The sequence below is a fragment of the Misgurnus anguillicaudatus genome, chromosome 2 (assembly GCF_027580225.2).
Source record: "Misgurnus anguillicaudatus chromosome 2, ASM2758022v2, whole genome shotgun sequence".
In the NCBI taxonomy this organism is placed as follows: Eukaryota; Metazoa; Chordata; class Actinopteri; order Cypriniformes; family Cobitidae; genus Misgurnus; species Misgurnus anguillicaudatus.
The window spans coordinates 10,837,395-10,854,589 of record NC_073338.2 but is presented as its reverse complement, the minus strand read 5'-3'; the positions used below and the strand labels follow the sequence as shown (position 1 = coordinate 10,854,589).

General features: G+C 42.5%; 1 protein-coding gene across 2 annotated transcripts in view; it reads right to left on the bottom strand.

Annotated features, from left to right (window-relative positions):
* Positions 1-1,308: 1,308 nt before the first annotated feature.
* The window catches only part of LOC129441658 (interferon-induced very large GTPase 1-like), a 28,495-nt gene continuing 12,608 nt past the window's right edge, over positions 1,309-17,195 (bottom strand). Inside the window, exon 6 of one of the 2 annotated variants that reach the window (XM_073872706.1) lies at positions 1,309-7,314. In XM_073872706.1, the coding sequence (XP_073728807.1) occupies positions 2,494-7,314 (4,821 nt within the window). In that variant the 3' untranslated portion in view covers positions 1,309-2,493. The remainder of the gene's footprint in view (positions 7,315-17,195) is intronic. The other variant, XM_073872710.1, reaches the window with a different exon arrangement.

Here is a 17,195-nt window from a genome sequence, read left to right as displayed (position 1 = left end):
GCGCCCCAAGAATCGACAACAAGATGACGTCAAAGTACCGCGAGAGCGATTCGCGAAATCGCACTGAGGAGTTTGGTTAAAAATCGCTCTCGCGAAACTTTGACGTCATCCGGCTGTCGGTTCTTACGGCGCCGAATGAAGTCAAACAAGCCTATTCCCTTGACTCGCGAACTCCTGTTTAAACATCAGTGGTTATCTCGGTTGCCACCTCACCAACTCATAAAGCAATGAGATATGAGAGGATATATCCTATTACGATACACCCTTGAGTATCTTCTTGTTTTTAAAAGAACGGTTACCACACAATACAAGTATAAAAACAAAAAATATGTAGACCTATAAACGCAACATTAAATAATATCACGTCTAAAACTCTACCTTCCGTTGGAAAGAAATAGTCCCTGACCAACTGCGACCAGCAACGCTGCTGAGCATGCTGCTGAGGGACGCTGCGCAATGATATACAGAATTGTTGGGTGCAGCGGTCAGTTGCTGGAGAAAGTCATTTAAAACTGAGGACTTTAAAAGAGGAAAAAATACTAAAAGTAACAGTTTCATAAATTAGTTTAAATATTTCTATATTTTCTTTCACTGCTTAATAGCCTGCATATATGATGGATATTTCAGAATATGGCACATAAAGACCATGATGATGGTCTGCTAACGTTAAACCGCAGTCAAGGTAGGTTAGTTTATATTAAATATGTTTGTTAATCTGTCGATGATACTGTGCTATTGTGTTTAATTTGATTATTTAATTACTTAAGTATGTATAATATCCAAATATAATGTACATTACTCCAATAATTAACTGGTTAATGATGACATCTTTAACAAAAGATTTAATATTACATTCATTTAGTTATCCATATTTTGTGGGACGATGTGATGCGGCTGTTTTTTGACTGTTTTAGTTCACTGGTCAGACAACTACCAACTCCAACAGACACCAACAGACCCAACAGACACCAACACACAACCACATTCTAAAGTCAAATTTACTTTTATCCAACACCGGCCAACCGGGTTTACACACTGGTCAGACAGACTCCAACAGACGCGTCTGTTGGTGTCTGTCTGACCAGTGTGAAGTGGCCTTTAGTGGGTGCTACGGTACTTTGTTCTTATAGAATAACCAAATAGTAATACATTTTCTTTTTGAAAGAAAAGATTTGTCGACCTAAAATTATTTTCCAGTCTGACCCTGGTGTGCAGCTTTCATGTTTTACTGAGTTAAGCAAATAACAGACATAAATCAAAAGAACCTGTCATTTTATTTGTTTATTATTTTGAGTAATACATGACATATTCTACTGAAATATAAAGTAAAATAAGACTTAATATAATTTATTAAGCTTAGTGGTAGAGCCTTGTGTTAGCAATGCAAAAGGTCATGGGTTCAAACCCAGGGAAAACGTTGATAAAATGTATACCTTGTACACTGTAAACTGTAAGTTGCTTTGGATAAAAGTGTCTGCCAAATGTATAACTGTAAATGTACTTTAAGCTTTACTTCAATCAGGATTTACTTTACATAACTTTAAACAACATATAACTATACAATATGTCTGTGTAATGATTACAAATAAAATAATTTCTTTTGGTTAAGTATAAATGCAATAAAAAAGTGTTAAAAAAATCTTTAATTATAACTTCATTCGTTGTAATAGTTTAGCAGCTGGATTACTTAAAACAACCAGCAAGGCTAGTAATAAAAAAGACATTGTGTTTAAAGGGCTTTGATATTAAGATGGAGCTGGATGTCTGCACCTTGCACAACCAACTAAAGCACTGATGAATTTGGTCTACATCCTCTTAAAACGGGAAACAATGGGAAAACTAAAAGGAAGTTCAATTCATAGTCAAATACATATCAAAATAAAAAAAAAATGTCTGACACACTCCTGCCTGGGGTATATGGGTTAACTAATGTCTTAAGGGGAATAAAGCAGAACCACTTCTGATATAGGGAGAATTAATGTTTTCTGCACATATTCTCTCATTAGTTTTAGGTCCACTTTCCTCACAAGATTATCTTTGCTAGGTAGTGTTTTCTCAGTGATAGCCATAGGCCACTGGTTTTCGATTGGATTGGGCTTTTTATCAGCCAAGTGTCACTGTTTCCTTCCTTCCTTGAGACAAGGCTTCTTGTAGATACCATGCCATCTTTCCAAAATGTTACTGCAAGAGAAATCTGTAAACTTGCCAGGTGGTCGGAATAAGTCCATCTTCAGATTCCAATTTGTTATCTTTTCACTAGAACAAATTCATTAAAATGTCTTTTCTCAAATTTCTAAAAATTAATTTTTGTCAGAGTTTTAATCAACAAAATTTTTCCATTGCATTTAACACGGTGTATCCTTTTACAGTGTACTTAGTATTGAATAAAGCATCCAAATAAAAACATTCCAAAAGCAAAAATCCTTTTCAGCCATCATTTCAGAGGATATCCATCAAAATATTATCCATAGGGATGCAAAGGAGTTTTCCCGATTACATGTATTTATCTAAACTCTCTATAGCGCCCTTTTTTGTGTGCTGTCTCCATTCCTCTGGAATCTCACCGTGGCCCTGGAATGTTTTACCGTAACACTTCTCCAGATCTTTCTGAAACCTGCACACAAACCACTTCCAGTATGGCAGCTCTGAAAAGTCAGGGGTGATGCTCCAATTTGCATATTCAGGACCTCCTTTTCTATATTCTTTCCATGGGACACTATAATCGGAGGAATTTGGATGAAAAAATTTATTACCAGATACTTCTGTTGTGCAGAAATTAATAGCCAAGTTTGTTGTGTTTCTGTAATACCACCCATTCAGTCCATTATTTCGATGAAAAGGAACAGTGTGATCTCCAGTATGGTCTTTTATTGTGTTTGTGCAGATTGCTTTACAGAAAGGACACTGAACCCAACAGCACTCACAGAAATGATCAGTCAAAATCTTATGTGGTTTCATCCTGCAATTTTCCAATTGAAAGTCACTACTGCCTGTGAAATTCTTTTGTAGCTTTAACATCATTTCATTCAGACGTTCACTCAAATGTTTCCCAAGAAAATTCAAGTCTTTAATTTCTGTGAGATCAACACATGACTCACCTGTGAATTTCAGCTCATCTGTGAGTGTTTTGGTGAAACTTGTGAACCACATGTTGCCATCTCCTCTCTTATTTTTGACCTCTACTGTCACTGCATGCACTGCATTACTCACAATCTGCCCTTTCTGTTGTAGATTTCCTCTGAAAAGGTTAAGAATTATTTTGCTTTGTTGAGTAAAGTATTTGTCTACTTCATTTTTTATGAATTGTTTGAAGTGTTTTTTGGGGTCATGGATGTATTGTATGTACTGCTGAAAGTCCTCTTTTTCTGTGAGTGATTTCAGAATGTGTTTTTCCAGATTGGATCTGTTCTCACATAATGATCGTATGTCTGATCTCATCTGTGCTGCAACATCAATAGCAGTTTTATTGTAAACTTCTTCTAGGATGGACGGTTCAAGTTTGCTGCAGATAAAATCGATAAGTATGGTTGTTGTTGTTGCTCCTCTGCAGTAGTTCTTAAAGACGTTGTAATATTGAGTTTTTTGCTTCTCAAGATAAATTCCCAGATCATTTGTTTCTCTGTATTCCTTGTGGCATTGAGTAAATTTCTCACTTGCAGTGTCACAAACATAAAGACAGAGATCTATAATAAACTCCTTTTTCAGAGAGTAGTTTCTTTTCTCTGATCGATGTTCCTTTACTAACTTCTTAACACAGTCTGTTAACTCTTGGATGTAGCTGTCATTGTAGCCCTGTCTTCTGACTGGTGATTTTTTCATTATTTTCTCAGTTTCATTAATAATTTTTTTAATCAGTTGCCTTACAGAGTCATGATACTCAGCATTCAGGGTCTGATTCTTTAGCTTTCTATTCCATGGAAAGAAAGAAGTAAACACGGTTTTTGCTGGATACACAAGCCACTCAAATATCCCACTCTGGCTTTTCTCAGAGCTATCTTCAGCTTCCTCTGAAGACATAGTCTCATCTGAATGCTCTTGATGCTTCTGTAATACAATGTAGTCATCATAACCACCTCTGATCAGTATCTGTTTGAAGTCTGGTAGATTTAGTCGCTCATTTACAAGAGTCAATTCATTGTTTTCAGATAAAATCTGAGTGACATCCTCCCAAAAATTAATATCTTTTAGTGGAGGAATATCTTTAGTCAACTCAGTGACCCATTTACTCCACATTGTGTCAAATTCTTTTTTCAATACGTGTTCATCTGTTCCTCTGTGTTTCAGACTCAAAGCGAGTTCTTTGCTGCGAAAGAAAAGCATATTTTCATACTCTGCAAGTTTTTGGTCAATCTTCTGCTTGGCTTTCTTTTGTTGAATTGCTTCATCCAACTTTCTTTTTGTTTCCGTCACCAGGTCATCATGAAGATCTTGAATTCTGGTTTCAAATTTTCCTCTCCATTGACACAAAATGTCTTTGTCTCTGTCCTCATCAAAATAAGACTTCATTGATTTTTCTACTTCTTCTTTTGTTGTCTTCATTTCAGCCAGCAGTTCATTTTTCTGAACGTCCCTGTTTCCATTCGCAATTCTGTTGTAAAACTTTTCTTCAATTCTCATCATGGCACTCCTGAGGCTCCAAGTCCAGTCACTATACTTAGTTTCCAGTCTTCTGTATACAGCAATCTCCAGTGTGTTTTTAAAGCTGAACACAAAGTTTTCATTCAGCAGTGCACTCCAAAGATCATTAATACGCATTTTGAACTGTGACAGAGTAATGCCGCTTGATCTTGATGCTTTTGAGATAATGGTGCACTTCAACTCCTGAATGTTTCTGCTGTAGTTTGGGTTTGGTGGTGCCATAGGTGGACTTCCCTCCCAAAGCTGTGAAAAATACTTCACATCATTCTGTACTTCAAATTCAATGACTTCACTGAAAAACTGTGTATTACAATCTTCCTCTTTGGCCGCAAGCTTTGTCATCTCATCCAGTTTCTCCTGAAGTCGTCTTCTTCCTTCCATGTTTTTTTCTCCAGCTGAGATGTCGGAAACATTCTGATGCACAAACATGCAGCTGGGATTTAGTTTGATCTTCTTCATCCTCATGAAGGCCTGAACAACAATCTGAAGGATGTCCTGCATATCTGCAGTGTTTTCTCCAAAGATGTTGATCAATGTCATATTTCCAAGACCAACAACAAATGTGGCCATTTCATTATCATGATTTCTTGTTGATCTTCCAGCAAGCTCTAGAGCACGAAGACCTTCAGTATCAACAACCAGAATATAATCAAACTTCAGCTGATCTTTCATCTCATCTGAAACTCTGACCAGCTGCATGAACGCTCCTCTAGTGCACCGACCAGCACTGACAGCAAACTGCAGACCAAACATTGCATTTAACATGGTAGATTTCCCAGAGCTCTGAATCCCTAAAACTGACAACACATAGACTCTCTTGTCTCCCAGTTTCTTGATGAGTTCATCTAAAACTGCAGTAACCCAGATCAGAGGAACATGAGCAGCATCTCCATCCATCAGCTCCAGTGGAAATCCAGACATCATCATCTCTGCTGCAAGACCCGGAAGAGAAGAGAAGTCAAGATTTAGGTTTTTCTTGTTCTTCTTCATAGATGAACATGATTCATATATCTGACCGATCTCTCTCAGAATGTGCTCCAAACCAAAGGTTGCAGCTTGTAGTTTCTCAGATATTCTCTCAAGTTCATCTTGTTCAGCTGCCAGTTGTTGAGATTTATCAGATTTCTTTTTAAGATCTAAGACTGTTGACCACGTTTTATCATACTCATGATGAAGAGTTGAAAGAGTTTCAGTGGTGTAGTCATCTAGTAGGATCCCAATCCACTTAAGAAAATATGTCATCTCATTTCTTTCTTTTGAATTCAGTTGTTGAATAAAGATTTGTATAAATTCACTTAATACAGATGTGTGCTGCAGTTCACGAATTTTCTTCATTTCTGATTTCTTACAGCTTTGTTTTTTTTCTATGTTATCACTCTTTTGTATTTCACCCAGTGTAGGTTGATGTAGTTCTTTATTCTTCTGACACCACTGATGCCACAGTTTTCCCTGACACGGCAGAAATGATTCTTTGATTTCTGTCAGATTTTTATTCTTCAGTAAACGAATCATTTTCTGTGCTGCGTCTTTTCCTTTCCTGCAATCATCATCAATCTTTTCATCTACTGTGATGTGTGATTTATCTGCAACATCTTCAAGCTTGAAAAGAGAAGATGAGTCTGAAGATGAGAGTCCATTATTTACAGCTCTTCTGAGTTCTTCAAGTACATCTGACTGATTTCTGTCTTTCAATCCCATTTTGTATTTCCCTTTACATATTTTTGTGAGAGCTGAATCACTCTCAGTAAGAAGGCAAATCAGCGGCTTTGAGTCCGTGAAGAGGTTTTGGATTTTTGTCATGCTGTTGTCATTCCTGTTTAGTTGAGGTAAAATAACAACATTTACAGAAGCCATCTGAGTTAAAATATTCAGTTGTTTCTCATTTTCTCCTGCATCACCATGAAGATTACAGAATGCAACACAGTCAGGAAATGTATCAGTTTTTTCTCCAGATGGGCAGTACCAGGCGATCTCCACCACCCCATCCATCAGTACTCTGGATCTGCTGCTGCCTGGACAGTTCCTGTGGAAGAATGTGTTGTGTTTCTCATTGATCAAATTGTTCATCAGCTGAGACTTGGATGAAGACACAGAACCAAACCTGAAGAAAGCCACCATTGGTGTTTCTGCCTTGTAGACCGGCTGGATTTTGCTAAAGGTTTGACCTTTATCATTAATCGTCTTCCAGCTCTTGTTGATTTGTCTGAATGTCCAGAGAGGAAACTCAATCCTCTGTGTGAATGGATTTGGTACAAGCAGAGGAAGAGCAAACTGACACTGTGAGAGTTTAGTGACCATGAGCTGCTTTAGGAAACTATCAGCACAATAAAACACAGCCATCTGAGCGTCCATCAAGTGAATTGGCTCTAATTTGTTAAAGTCTTCAGCAGGTCTAGTTGTTTCATCAAAAATAGCATTAAAAGCATCTTCCACATCTTCAGACAGCTCATTTTCTGTTTGTTGTGTGTGATTCTGTTCATTGTTATATTCACTTTTGATGCATCTTGCTCTGTAGTCCATCATCAGTAACTTTTGTAGAAAACTCTGAGCAAACGTTTCCTCTGCACAGATCTCACGGGATTGTGAATGTTCAGTTAGCTGAAGAAAATCAGTTGTTTTTAGTTTGTGATGTTTTCCTTTCAGATGAAGTCTGCCCATCAGCTGCTCTGCACATAGCTGAAAAAGACCAAAACACATTTAAATAATATTACTCATTGATTAAAAAAGAATGTTAATGTATGCATATTTTGTTAAAATTTAGACCCCCCGCCCACATCGACAACCTTCCCATTTGCACCTTCATGTCTTATTTAACAAAATCCAGAAAAATGCCATTGTATGATAATTTGTATATAATATCACTGCTAACTTTTTTTAGTAAAAGCGGTGTAATATTACACCAGCGAGCAGGTACCCATTAACAAGATATTGATAAAAATATATGTGTTTTATTTTACAAAACAGAACATACACGATGTTACGTTGTGACTGGCGAATTGGTCCCGCAAAGCATGTTCCCAATCTACTTCGAGAAGCTATCAAAGCGCCAATGAACTTGGCATGCAGGCACCCGCGTCCGCTGGCTCTCCACCGCCGTGCGAGCACAAAACAAGCCGCAGGTGCAGTACCAAATCATCTTTTTTTGCTTTAAAAGGTGGCAGATCATCCGCATCTGAGAAGCTCTCTACTGCTCTGAAAGAACACTGCTTGCCTGAAGTTGATTGAACTCTCAGGACCACAGTGGAGGCTCGCATTGTTTTCCACCATTTTATTTTACTTAGTTTGAACTTGTAAGAGTGGATCCTCGTGGATCTGCGGCGACGGGTGTAGTTTCTCCAGGAGCGGCACCCTCCTTCGTTGATGAATCCCGCCAAAGGCGAGGTGACAAAACTACACAAGAATGATCTCTGTATAACAGTGCTGAACTGGTGGTGCCAGTGGAAACAAGTGGCGCCTGTTTTACGTGTCTCTGACGGTCCTCCACCGGATACCATGTCTGTTGCAGCATTGTCAATTTCGGATCTGCTCCCTCCTTTGGGTAGGGAGGTCATGTTTCAGTTGCCTTTACTTTTTGTGGCTACTGACTTGGGGCTCTGTGCGAGCAAAGCCACAGGACAAGCCGTCAGATGTGCCATGTCCACCCTGGTGGTCCAGAAATGGCATCTCTGGCTGTGACTAGCGAACATGCGGTATGTTGATAAAACCAGACTCTTGAATGCTCCTGTGTCCCAGGCCGGTCTGTTTGGTGAGATGTTCAAGGACTTCTCACATCAGTTCTCGGCAGCCCAGTGTCATGGTCCTGTCAGACATCCGTGCTAGATGTAGGTCTGAGTGCATCTGACAGGACCGTGGCAGTATCATGTTCTGTGTGGGGACATGTGGGATCACATTCTGTGTGTGGCTGCCACATGTTCCCGGTGTCTTGTTGCTGTCGTGATCTTGCCAGACCTTAGTGTAGATCAGGTCTATGTTCTGTGGGCAAGGTCAGGGCAGCAGTGTGTGTACGTGGGAACACGTGTGTTCACATCATATCTGTGTGACACGTGTTCCTAGTGTTTTGTGGCTGTCATGGTCTTGCCTGACCTTGGTTAGTATCCAGAGGGCAGGACCAGGGCAGCATTGTTTTATGTGGGAATACGTGTTGTTTCACATCATGTATGTGTAACACGTGTTCCCAGTGTCTTGTCACTTTTACCCTACTCCCTTATGTAATCATGTCTTAAGTGATTAATTATGTTCACCTGTTCCCCATTGATGTGCTGTCTATTTAATGCCCTTGTGTTCTCTGTGTGGTGTGCGTGCGTTGTCATATTTTCAGTGTGGATGTTTCCAGTTATCTGTTCCAGTGTTTCTCTTGTTCTGCTTTGTTTTGTGTTTCATCACAGTGTTTTTGTTATTACTTGTTTTACCCCCTCGTGGGTGTTTTGGTTATATTTATTAAACTCATAGTTATATTTTCATACATTCCTCTGCGTTTGGGTTCTCCTTTTAGTTTTCCACTTCCCGGTGTTTAACCGGTCGTGACAGAACGCACGCACCAAAACTGAACCCAGCGAGGATGTTTGCTGGCAGCCGCCTGGCGATACGGGGAAGAGGATCCCGTCCCGCATACGAGTCGGGTTACGAGTTTTATGACCCACTCGTATGCGGACCCGAGGTGAATGCCAGGCGGCGACCAACTGGGCTTGCTGGACCCCGCCAGACTCAGTCCAGCGTGAGGGGGATTATGACCGGGGCTGTCAGACTGGGGAGGTCGACTCCCGTCCCTCCGGTGCTGGAGACCTTTTCTTCGCCGACCTCACCCACTCCTGCGCTTGATCTCCGTCCCGCATCCTCTGCATCCAGACGGAGGAGGAGAAGGACGAAAGACGCTCCGGATCACCCGCCGGTGCAGCCGGAGACACGTCACCCGCCGGTGCAGCCGGAGACACGTCACTTGCCGGTGCAGCCGGAGACACGTCACCCGCCGGTGCAGCCGGAGACACGTCACCCGCCGGTGCAGCCGGGGACACGTCACCCGCCGGTGCAGCCGGAGACACGTCACCCGCCGGAGCAGCCGGAGACCCGTCCCCCGCCGGTGCAGCCGGAGACTCGTCACCCGCCGGTGCAGCCGGAGACTCGTCACCCGCCGGTGCAGCCGGAGACTCGTCACCCGCCGGTGCAGCCGGAGACTCGTCACCCGCCGGTGCAGCCGGAGACTCGTCACCCGCCGGTGCAGCCGCAGACTCGTCACCCGCCGGTGCAGCCGGAGACACGTCACCCGCCGGTGCAGCCGGAGACACGTCACCCGCCGGTGCAGCCGCCTGCGCAGCCGCGGACACGTCACCCGCCGGCGCAGGCGCGATCCGGACCACGTCACCCCTCGGCATCTCAGCCATTGAGATTTGGGACTCACTCTCATAACTTTGGACATTTTGTTCCCCCTGCTTTTTCCCCACCTCCCCTTCATCATGTATTGTTTTTGTTGAACCATCCCAACCCTTTTGTTACTTATGTTTGTTTGCCTTTGATGTTTATTGTTGTGTTCTCATGGGTGTCTTCTGTTGTTCAGTCTCTCGTTCCTCGTGTTTAATGTTTTTGTTTGTTTTTGTTTGTGACGTCTTGTATCCGTCTTTTAAGTGGGGGGTACTGTCATGGTCCTGTCGGACATCCGTGCTAGATGTAGGTCTGAGTGCATCTGACAGGACCGTGGCAGTATCATGTTCCGTGTGGGGACATGTGGGATCACATTCTGTGTGTGTGGCTGCCACATGTTCCCGGTGTCTTGTTGCTGTCGTGATCTTGCCAGACCTTAGTGTAGATCAGGTCTATGTTCTGTGGGCAAGGTCAGGGCAGCAGTGTGTGTACGTGGGAACACGTGTGTTCACATCATATCTGTGTGACACGTGTTCCTAGTGTTTTGTGGCTGTCATGGTCTTGCCTGACCTTGGTTATTATCCAGCGGGCAGGACCAGGGCAGCATTGTTTTATGTGGGAATACGTGTTGTTTCACATCATGTATGTGTAACACGTGTTCCCAGTGTCTTGTCACTTTTACCCTACTCCCTTATGTAATCATGTCTTAAGTGATTAATTATGTTCACCTGTTCCCCATTGATGTGCTGTCTATTTAATGCCCTTGTGTTCTCTGTGTGGTGTGCGTGCGTTGTCGTATTTTCAGTGTGGATGTTTCCAGTTATCTGTTCCAGTGTTTCTCTTGTTCTGCTTTGTTTTGTGTTTCATCACAGTGTTTTTGTTATTACTTGTTTTACCCCCTCGTGGGTGTTTTGGTTATATTTATTAAACTCATAGTTATATTTTCATACATTCCTCTGCGTTTGGGTTCTCCTTTTTGTTTTCCACTTCCCGGTGTTTAACCGGTCGTGACACCCAGAAGCAGACTGAGACCATCGCTTACATCATGCCGCATCGCAAGAAAACTACACCTGGCCCATCGACATCGGCTCCTCAGTCTGGCTTTTAGTGTGCAAATATGTGTTCCCCTAGTCAGCCTTCTCACACAAACTCTGTGCAAAGTCAGGAAGGACGAACAGAGCATTTTACTGGTTGCGCCAAACCTCCTTGTGACAGCAGCCTCCCCCCACCCCCCGGCTAATTAACCTGAGAAAGGACATTCTTTCTTAGGCAGGAGGCACATTATGGCATCTGCAACGCGGAAGTTCTAAGTGATTTACCACAAGTGATATCTAACAAAATTGCTGCAGCGCGAGCACCATCCATGAGACAGGCTTACATGCTAAAAATGGAACCAGTTTGTCAACTTGTCCCAGAAAATGGCCAATCAGTGTCGTTCTTTTATATCTTCAACATCAGTTGGAGAGGAGGCTGTCCCCCTCCACCATGATAATAGACATTGCTGTGATATCTGCACACCACACTCAGATAAACAGTAGGTCATTGGGGCCGCACAACCTGGTTATTAGATTTTAAGGGGTGTGCAGTGGTTAAATCCCCCGCGGCCCCCCTCTGTTCCTCCTTGGGATCTGTACGTGGTTCTGAAAGCCTTACAGGACATTCCCTTTGAGCCTCTGTAGTCTGTAAGTGTTAAGTAGTGACTGGTCTTCTGCAGTAAGCCCAGGTGCGCCTCTCTTAAGATAGAAGTCAGAAGGTTTACACAGGCACTGAAAGGGTCAGATGCAGTGGCTTTTTGGTAGGGATTCTCATTTCATTTGTCCCGACGTGACGTTGTAGTGACCGACTGAAAGGGAACATCTCGATTACGTATGTAACCCTCGTTCCTTGAAGGAAAGGGAAAGGAGACGTCACATCCCGTCGCCACAGTTTGCTGTTTTCCTGCTGATCTCCGCCGGACAATGATGCTCGGCTTTCTCAGAAAAAATAGCTGATTTGATACTGCACCTGCAGCTCGTTTTATACTCGCACGGCGGGGTGGCACCAGCAAATGCAAATACCTGAATGCCAAATTCATTTGTGCTTTAGTACCTTCTCGAAGTAGCTGCCCTCTGCTATGTCAGTGCCTCAGGCTGCCCCTCGCCGGGGGCATCCTGCAACGGCCATTTTCGTTCCTCCATCCCGGCAGCAGGGAGGAACCCCCCATTAGCAGTCCGCCCCACCTGCTCAGCCCGCCACAAGAGGTAGAAAATGAAATCTAAGTGGCCCTGAGATGGGCGACCTGGAGATGGAGGGGGTCGCTCTTGGGAGTTAGTGAAGGGACCACTCCTTGGTTTTCAATTCTGTTCCACCGGTTTTTCAACCAGCACCCACAAACCACACAAGAAATCTCCTTTCTACTCCAGGTCCCCAGAGGAACACGGGAGCTACAGACAGGCTCATAACCCAACGTCCTCCCCTTCCTCTATCACCAGCTGGTGTGTTACAGCAGCCGGGACCCATAAAACAGAGTCTCTCCAGCTCAGCTACCCATCAGCGGAGTTGGATTACACAACACTTAAACAACACTTCTGTTGATGTGGCCAAAGAGCATTCATTGGCGATCACCTCCGCTTGCCGCAGGAGCACCGATCATGCCGTTAATCTCTCTCGTTCAGTGTCTGGAGGCTTGGAAACAGCTTTTCCAGCCGTTGAAGGAAGCTATCAAGCCGGTTTCCCCTAGCTGAGATGAGGTCAGGGTTTTACAGCCCTTACTTCATTGCACTTTACAGAATGCCTTTCAAAATGTTGACGCAGAGGAGCATATTTCAATGCATCCGCCCACAAGATTGGTTGCAGCCATCGACCTGTAGGACACATACTTTCATGTCTCCATTTTCCCCTGCACAGGCCATTTCTTTGCTTTGCGTTCGAGGGGCGGGCATATCAGTACAAAATCTTGTCATTTGGGCTTTCTTTCTTTCCCCGTGTCTTCACGAAGGTCGCAAAGGGGGCTTTAAAACCCCTGAGAGAGAACGGTGTGCGCATCTTGGCATATCTAGACGACTGATAGCTCAATTTCGTCAGATGCTTTGCGAGCACATGGAACAGGTGCTCAAACACCTCGCTCGTCTGGACCTTCAGGTCGACTGGGAGAAGAGCAAACTTTGCCCTGTGCAGAATTCAATTCAATTTTATTTATATAGCGCTTTTCACAAGTGTTAATTGTTGCAAAGCAGCTTTACATGAGAAGATGTAGAGGAGAACACAGAAAATCAAAAGATAATATAAGAAGTAGAGATTGTGGTTTAACCGTACAAGCGAGCATATTAATAATGTAACGTATACAGTAAAGTGCTAAGTTAAGCCAAAGTTGGCTGACTCTCCCTGGGACAAAAAAAACCCCTAGGAAAAACCCAATGGGAAAAACTCCTAGAAGGACAAAAACCCTTGGGAGGAATTAATATATATTTATATATATATATATATATATATATATATATATATATATATATATATATATATATACGGTAGGGATAGGAGGCGGGTAAGCGAATTAAACTGGTTTGGCCGGTGGTCGTTGGTCGGGCATCGGCTGGTCATCATGTTGAAGGACAGCCAGTGGATCAGTGGTGCGATGATCTTCACAGCAACAGGAACTGGGTCTGTTTGTTTCATTGTCCTCGTGGTCAAGGACGAGACAGGGAGAGAAAAACAGAATTCTATTAGCGTAGGGGCCGTTCGCATGTAATGCAAGTGTCAAACATTATAGTGGTTCAAGTCAGCTCGGTTCCAGACAGGCTAACCATTGCGGCAATAGTATATTACCCATATGAGGTATGTGAGTGCTTTGTTCTAGACAAACTAACTACTGCGGGAAAAGTACATTTACTGGACATTTTATGTGAATGCTTTGTTAAAGAAGAATGTCTTAAGTTTAGATTTAAATTGATCGACTGTGTCTGATACTCGAACATTATTTGGTAAATCATTCCAGAGCTTAGGGGCTAAGTAGGAAAAGGATCTACCACCTTTAGACACTTTTGATATGCTAGGGATAATTAAGTGACCAGAATTTTGTGAGCGCAGTTTACGTTGTGACACCGTCACACAAGAAACATGTTGTACCGCTCATTTTATACATTATATTGTGGTTTTATGTATATTTGAGTTTTAAATAGGTTTTACATGTTTTCTTAGCCATTTTATTCCATTTTATTCCTTTTGCTATTTTATGTGTTTATGTCTTTTATTTTGTTTGGGTTGCCTGTCATGTGAGTAATCACATGACAGGAAACAATGCCAGTATAAAAGGAAGCAGCAGAAGCACATGGTTAGCATATGCTAAAGCTAAACCTCTGTTGGATTGTGGAGTTACCTATCATTGTGGACTTACCCTTCCAAACACGTTTTGTGGATTACACTTTTATTGTATAAACACTGGAGGACACTTTGAACACTTGGACTTTTAGCACACTTGGACTTTTAGATTGTTTTAGGTTTGGTTTTTTATATTCCTTTCTTTTAACAGTCTTGAGTTTTTAGTGTGTTGTTTTAAGTCTTGTGTTTGTTAATACACTTATTTAAGTTGATTACACTTGTTTGTCTCATCATTTTAACTCTTTTAATCTCACACAGTAAAATCTGACCCCTTATATATATTTTGTGACACAACCGATAGGGCTGATTGTTACATAGTGGTGGCCCGTACGGGGATCGTTTTAAAGATTTTATAAGCTGTGTTGAGAAAAAAGTTAAAAGATGACGACCAATTCTTTCAATGCTGCTTCTTTTAAAACATCTGCTGGTTTTAATGATGAACGGATTTTATGTAAATGTGAGTGTACAAAACTGCGTGCTGAACTATCTGAACTTAAGAACATTGTTTTAAAACTGGAGAAGGATTTTAAAGACTCTGTTGAAAGTCATTTTAACCGTGAAGTGTTTTTTAGAGAAAATGTGGATTTTAAAATCTGTAAGCTGGAGGAATCTGTGAAGGATGCCGTGGCCACACTGGAGAGAGAGGTGGTCGAGTGTTTTAAGAGAAGGGACAACAAGTTGGCAAAAGAGCTGAAGAAAGAGAGAGCTTCAGTTGCTACAGTCTCTCCACCTGCATCGACTGCCAGCCCAGTGCCTCCCACGATCTCCCCTGGTATTCCTCCTACCAACAGTTCCACCATTTCTACTACTTCACGGACAGTCAACAGAGCCATGGACAGAGACCACTGTGCCACAGTACCAGCAGGGCCAGATTTCCACTTCACCTTCTCCGTCCTCCCCTTCTCCAGACAGGAACTTTGCAGCACGCAGGCTAGGGACGACATACTCCAAGGACTTACCATCTCTCCACCCACCGCTCAGACCACCATCATCAGCGTGAGGAGCCACCAGGGCCTGCTGTATCGTCATATCCAGAAGGAAGATGGCCAGGGCAAGATACAACTCATCATACCTCAAGCCCTGGTCCCCCAGACGATACAGCACCTCCATTACAGGTCTGAGGAGAGGCATCAAGGAAAGCTGAAAACTCTCCTCAGGATCCTGGAGGTGGCCTGGTGGCCTACAATCCGCAAAGACGTCTGGGCATTCCTCAGAAACTGCAAGATATGTGGTGTGGAGAACAAGGAGTATGTTGTCACCAACTCACATAAGCAACCACAACATCAGCATCACCACCGTTCATCTGCTAACATCCATCATCAGACCCACAAGCCGGAAAGGAGGAAACACCAGGGGGAATGGCGTGCCAGCGGAGCTGGGTGTAATAGAACTCTGGGAGGAAAGGTACCGTCTACCCAGGGGCACTCGGGCTGGTATTGGATTCCACCTCTCTACTGGATTTCCACAGATTCCTCCGGCAAGCTAGTGCCGATGTGGGCGGGCCTAGCACGGACTATGAACCAAGGACATCTTAATGCACAGGTGCGATAGGATACTCATTTCATGGACAATGGCTGACGGTAACTTTTAAAGGTCTAGTTCCTTCCCCGAGGCGGTAAGCTAAGGGGGGGGACTATGTGACACCGTCACACAAGAAACATGTTGTACCGCTCATTTTATACATTATATTGTGGTTTTATGTATATTTGAGTTTTAAATAGGTTTTACATGTTTTCTTAGCCATTTTATTCCATTTTATTCCTTTTGCTATTTTATGTGTTTAGGTCTTTTATTTTGTTTGGGTTGCCTGTCATGTGAGTAATCACATGACAGGAAACAATGCCAGTATAAAAGGAAGCAGCAGAAGCACATGGTTAGCATATGCTAAAGCTAAACCTCTGTTGGATTGTGGAGTTACCTATCATTGTGGACTTACCCTTCCAAACACGTTTTGTGGATTACACTTTTATTGTATAAACACTGGAGGACACTTTGAACACTTGGACTTTTAGCACACTTGGACTTTTAGATTGTTTTAGGTTTGGTTTTTTATATTCCTTTCTTTTAACAGTCTTGAGTTTTTAGTGTGTTGTTTTAAGTCTTGTGTTTGTAAATACACTTATTTAAGTTGATTACACTTGTTTGTCTCATCATTTTAACTCTTTTAATCTCACACAGTAAAATCTGACCCCTTATATATATTTTGTGACACAACCGATAGGGCTGATTGTTACAACGTGATGGATTGTATTCTGATAGTAGTTCTTTAATATACGAGGGCGCTAGGCCATTTAAGGCTTTGTAGGTGATTAGTAATATTTTAAATTGTATGCGATATTTACCTGGTAGCCAGTGTAAAGATGCCAGAATTGGACTGATGTGGTCATACTTTTTAGATCAAGTAAGCACTCTTGCGGCGGCGTTTTGAACCAGCTGTAGCTTGTTTACCTGATTTGCATGGCATCCCCCGAGTAACGAGTTACAATAGTCTATTCTAGAGGTCATAAAAGCATGGATAAGCTTTTCTGCGTCTGATGCAGACAGCATATGGCGTATTTTTGAGATATTTCTAAGATGGAAGAATGCTGTGCGGCAGACGTTGGCGGTATGACTATCGAAAGATAGATTGCTGTCAAACATTACGCCTAAATTCTTAACCGTGGAAGATGGCAACACCGTGCAGCCATCTATGGGCAACTTGTAATCTGACATATTATGTTTGTAGCGATTCGGTTCAATAATAAGTATCTCTGTCTTATTGGAGTTTAGCATAAGAAAGTTATGTGCCATCCATTCCCTAATATCACTAATGCAGTCTGTTAGCTTATAAAACTGGTGGGTTTCGC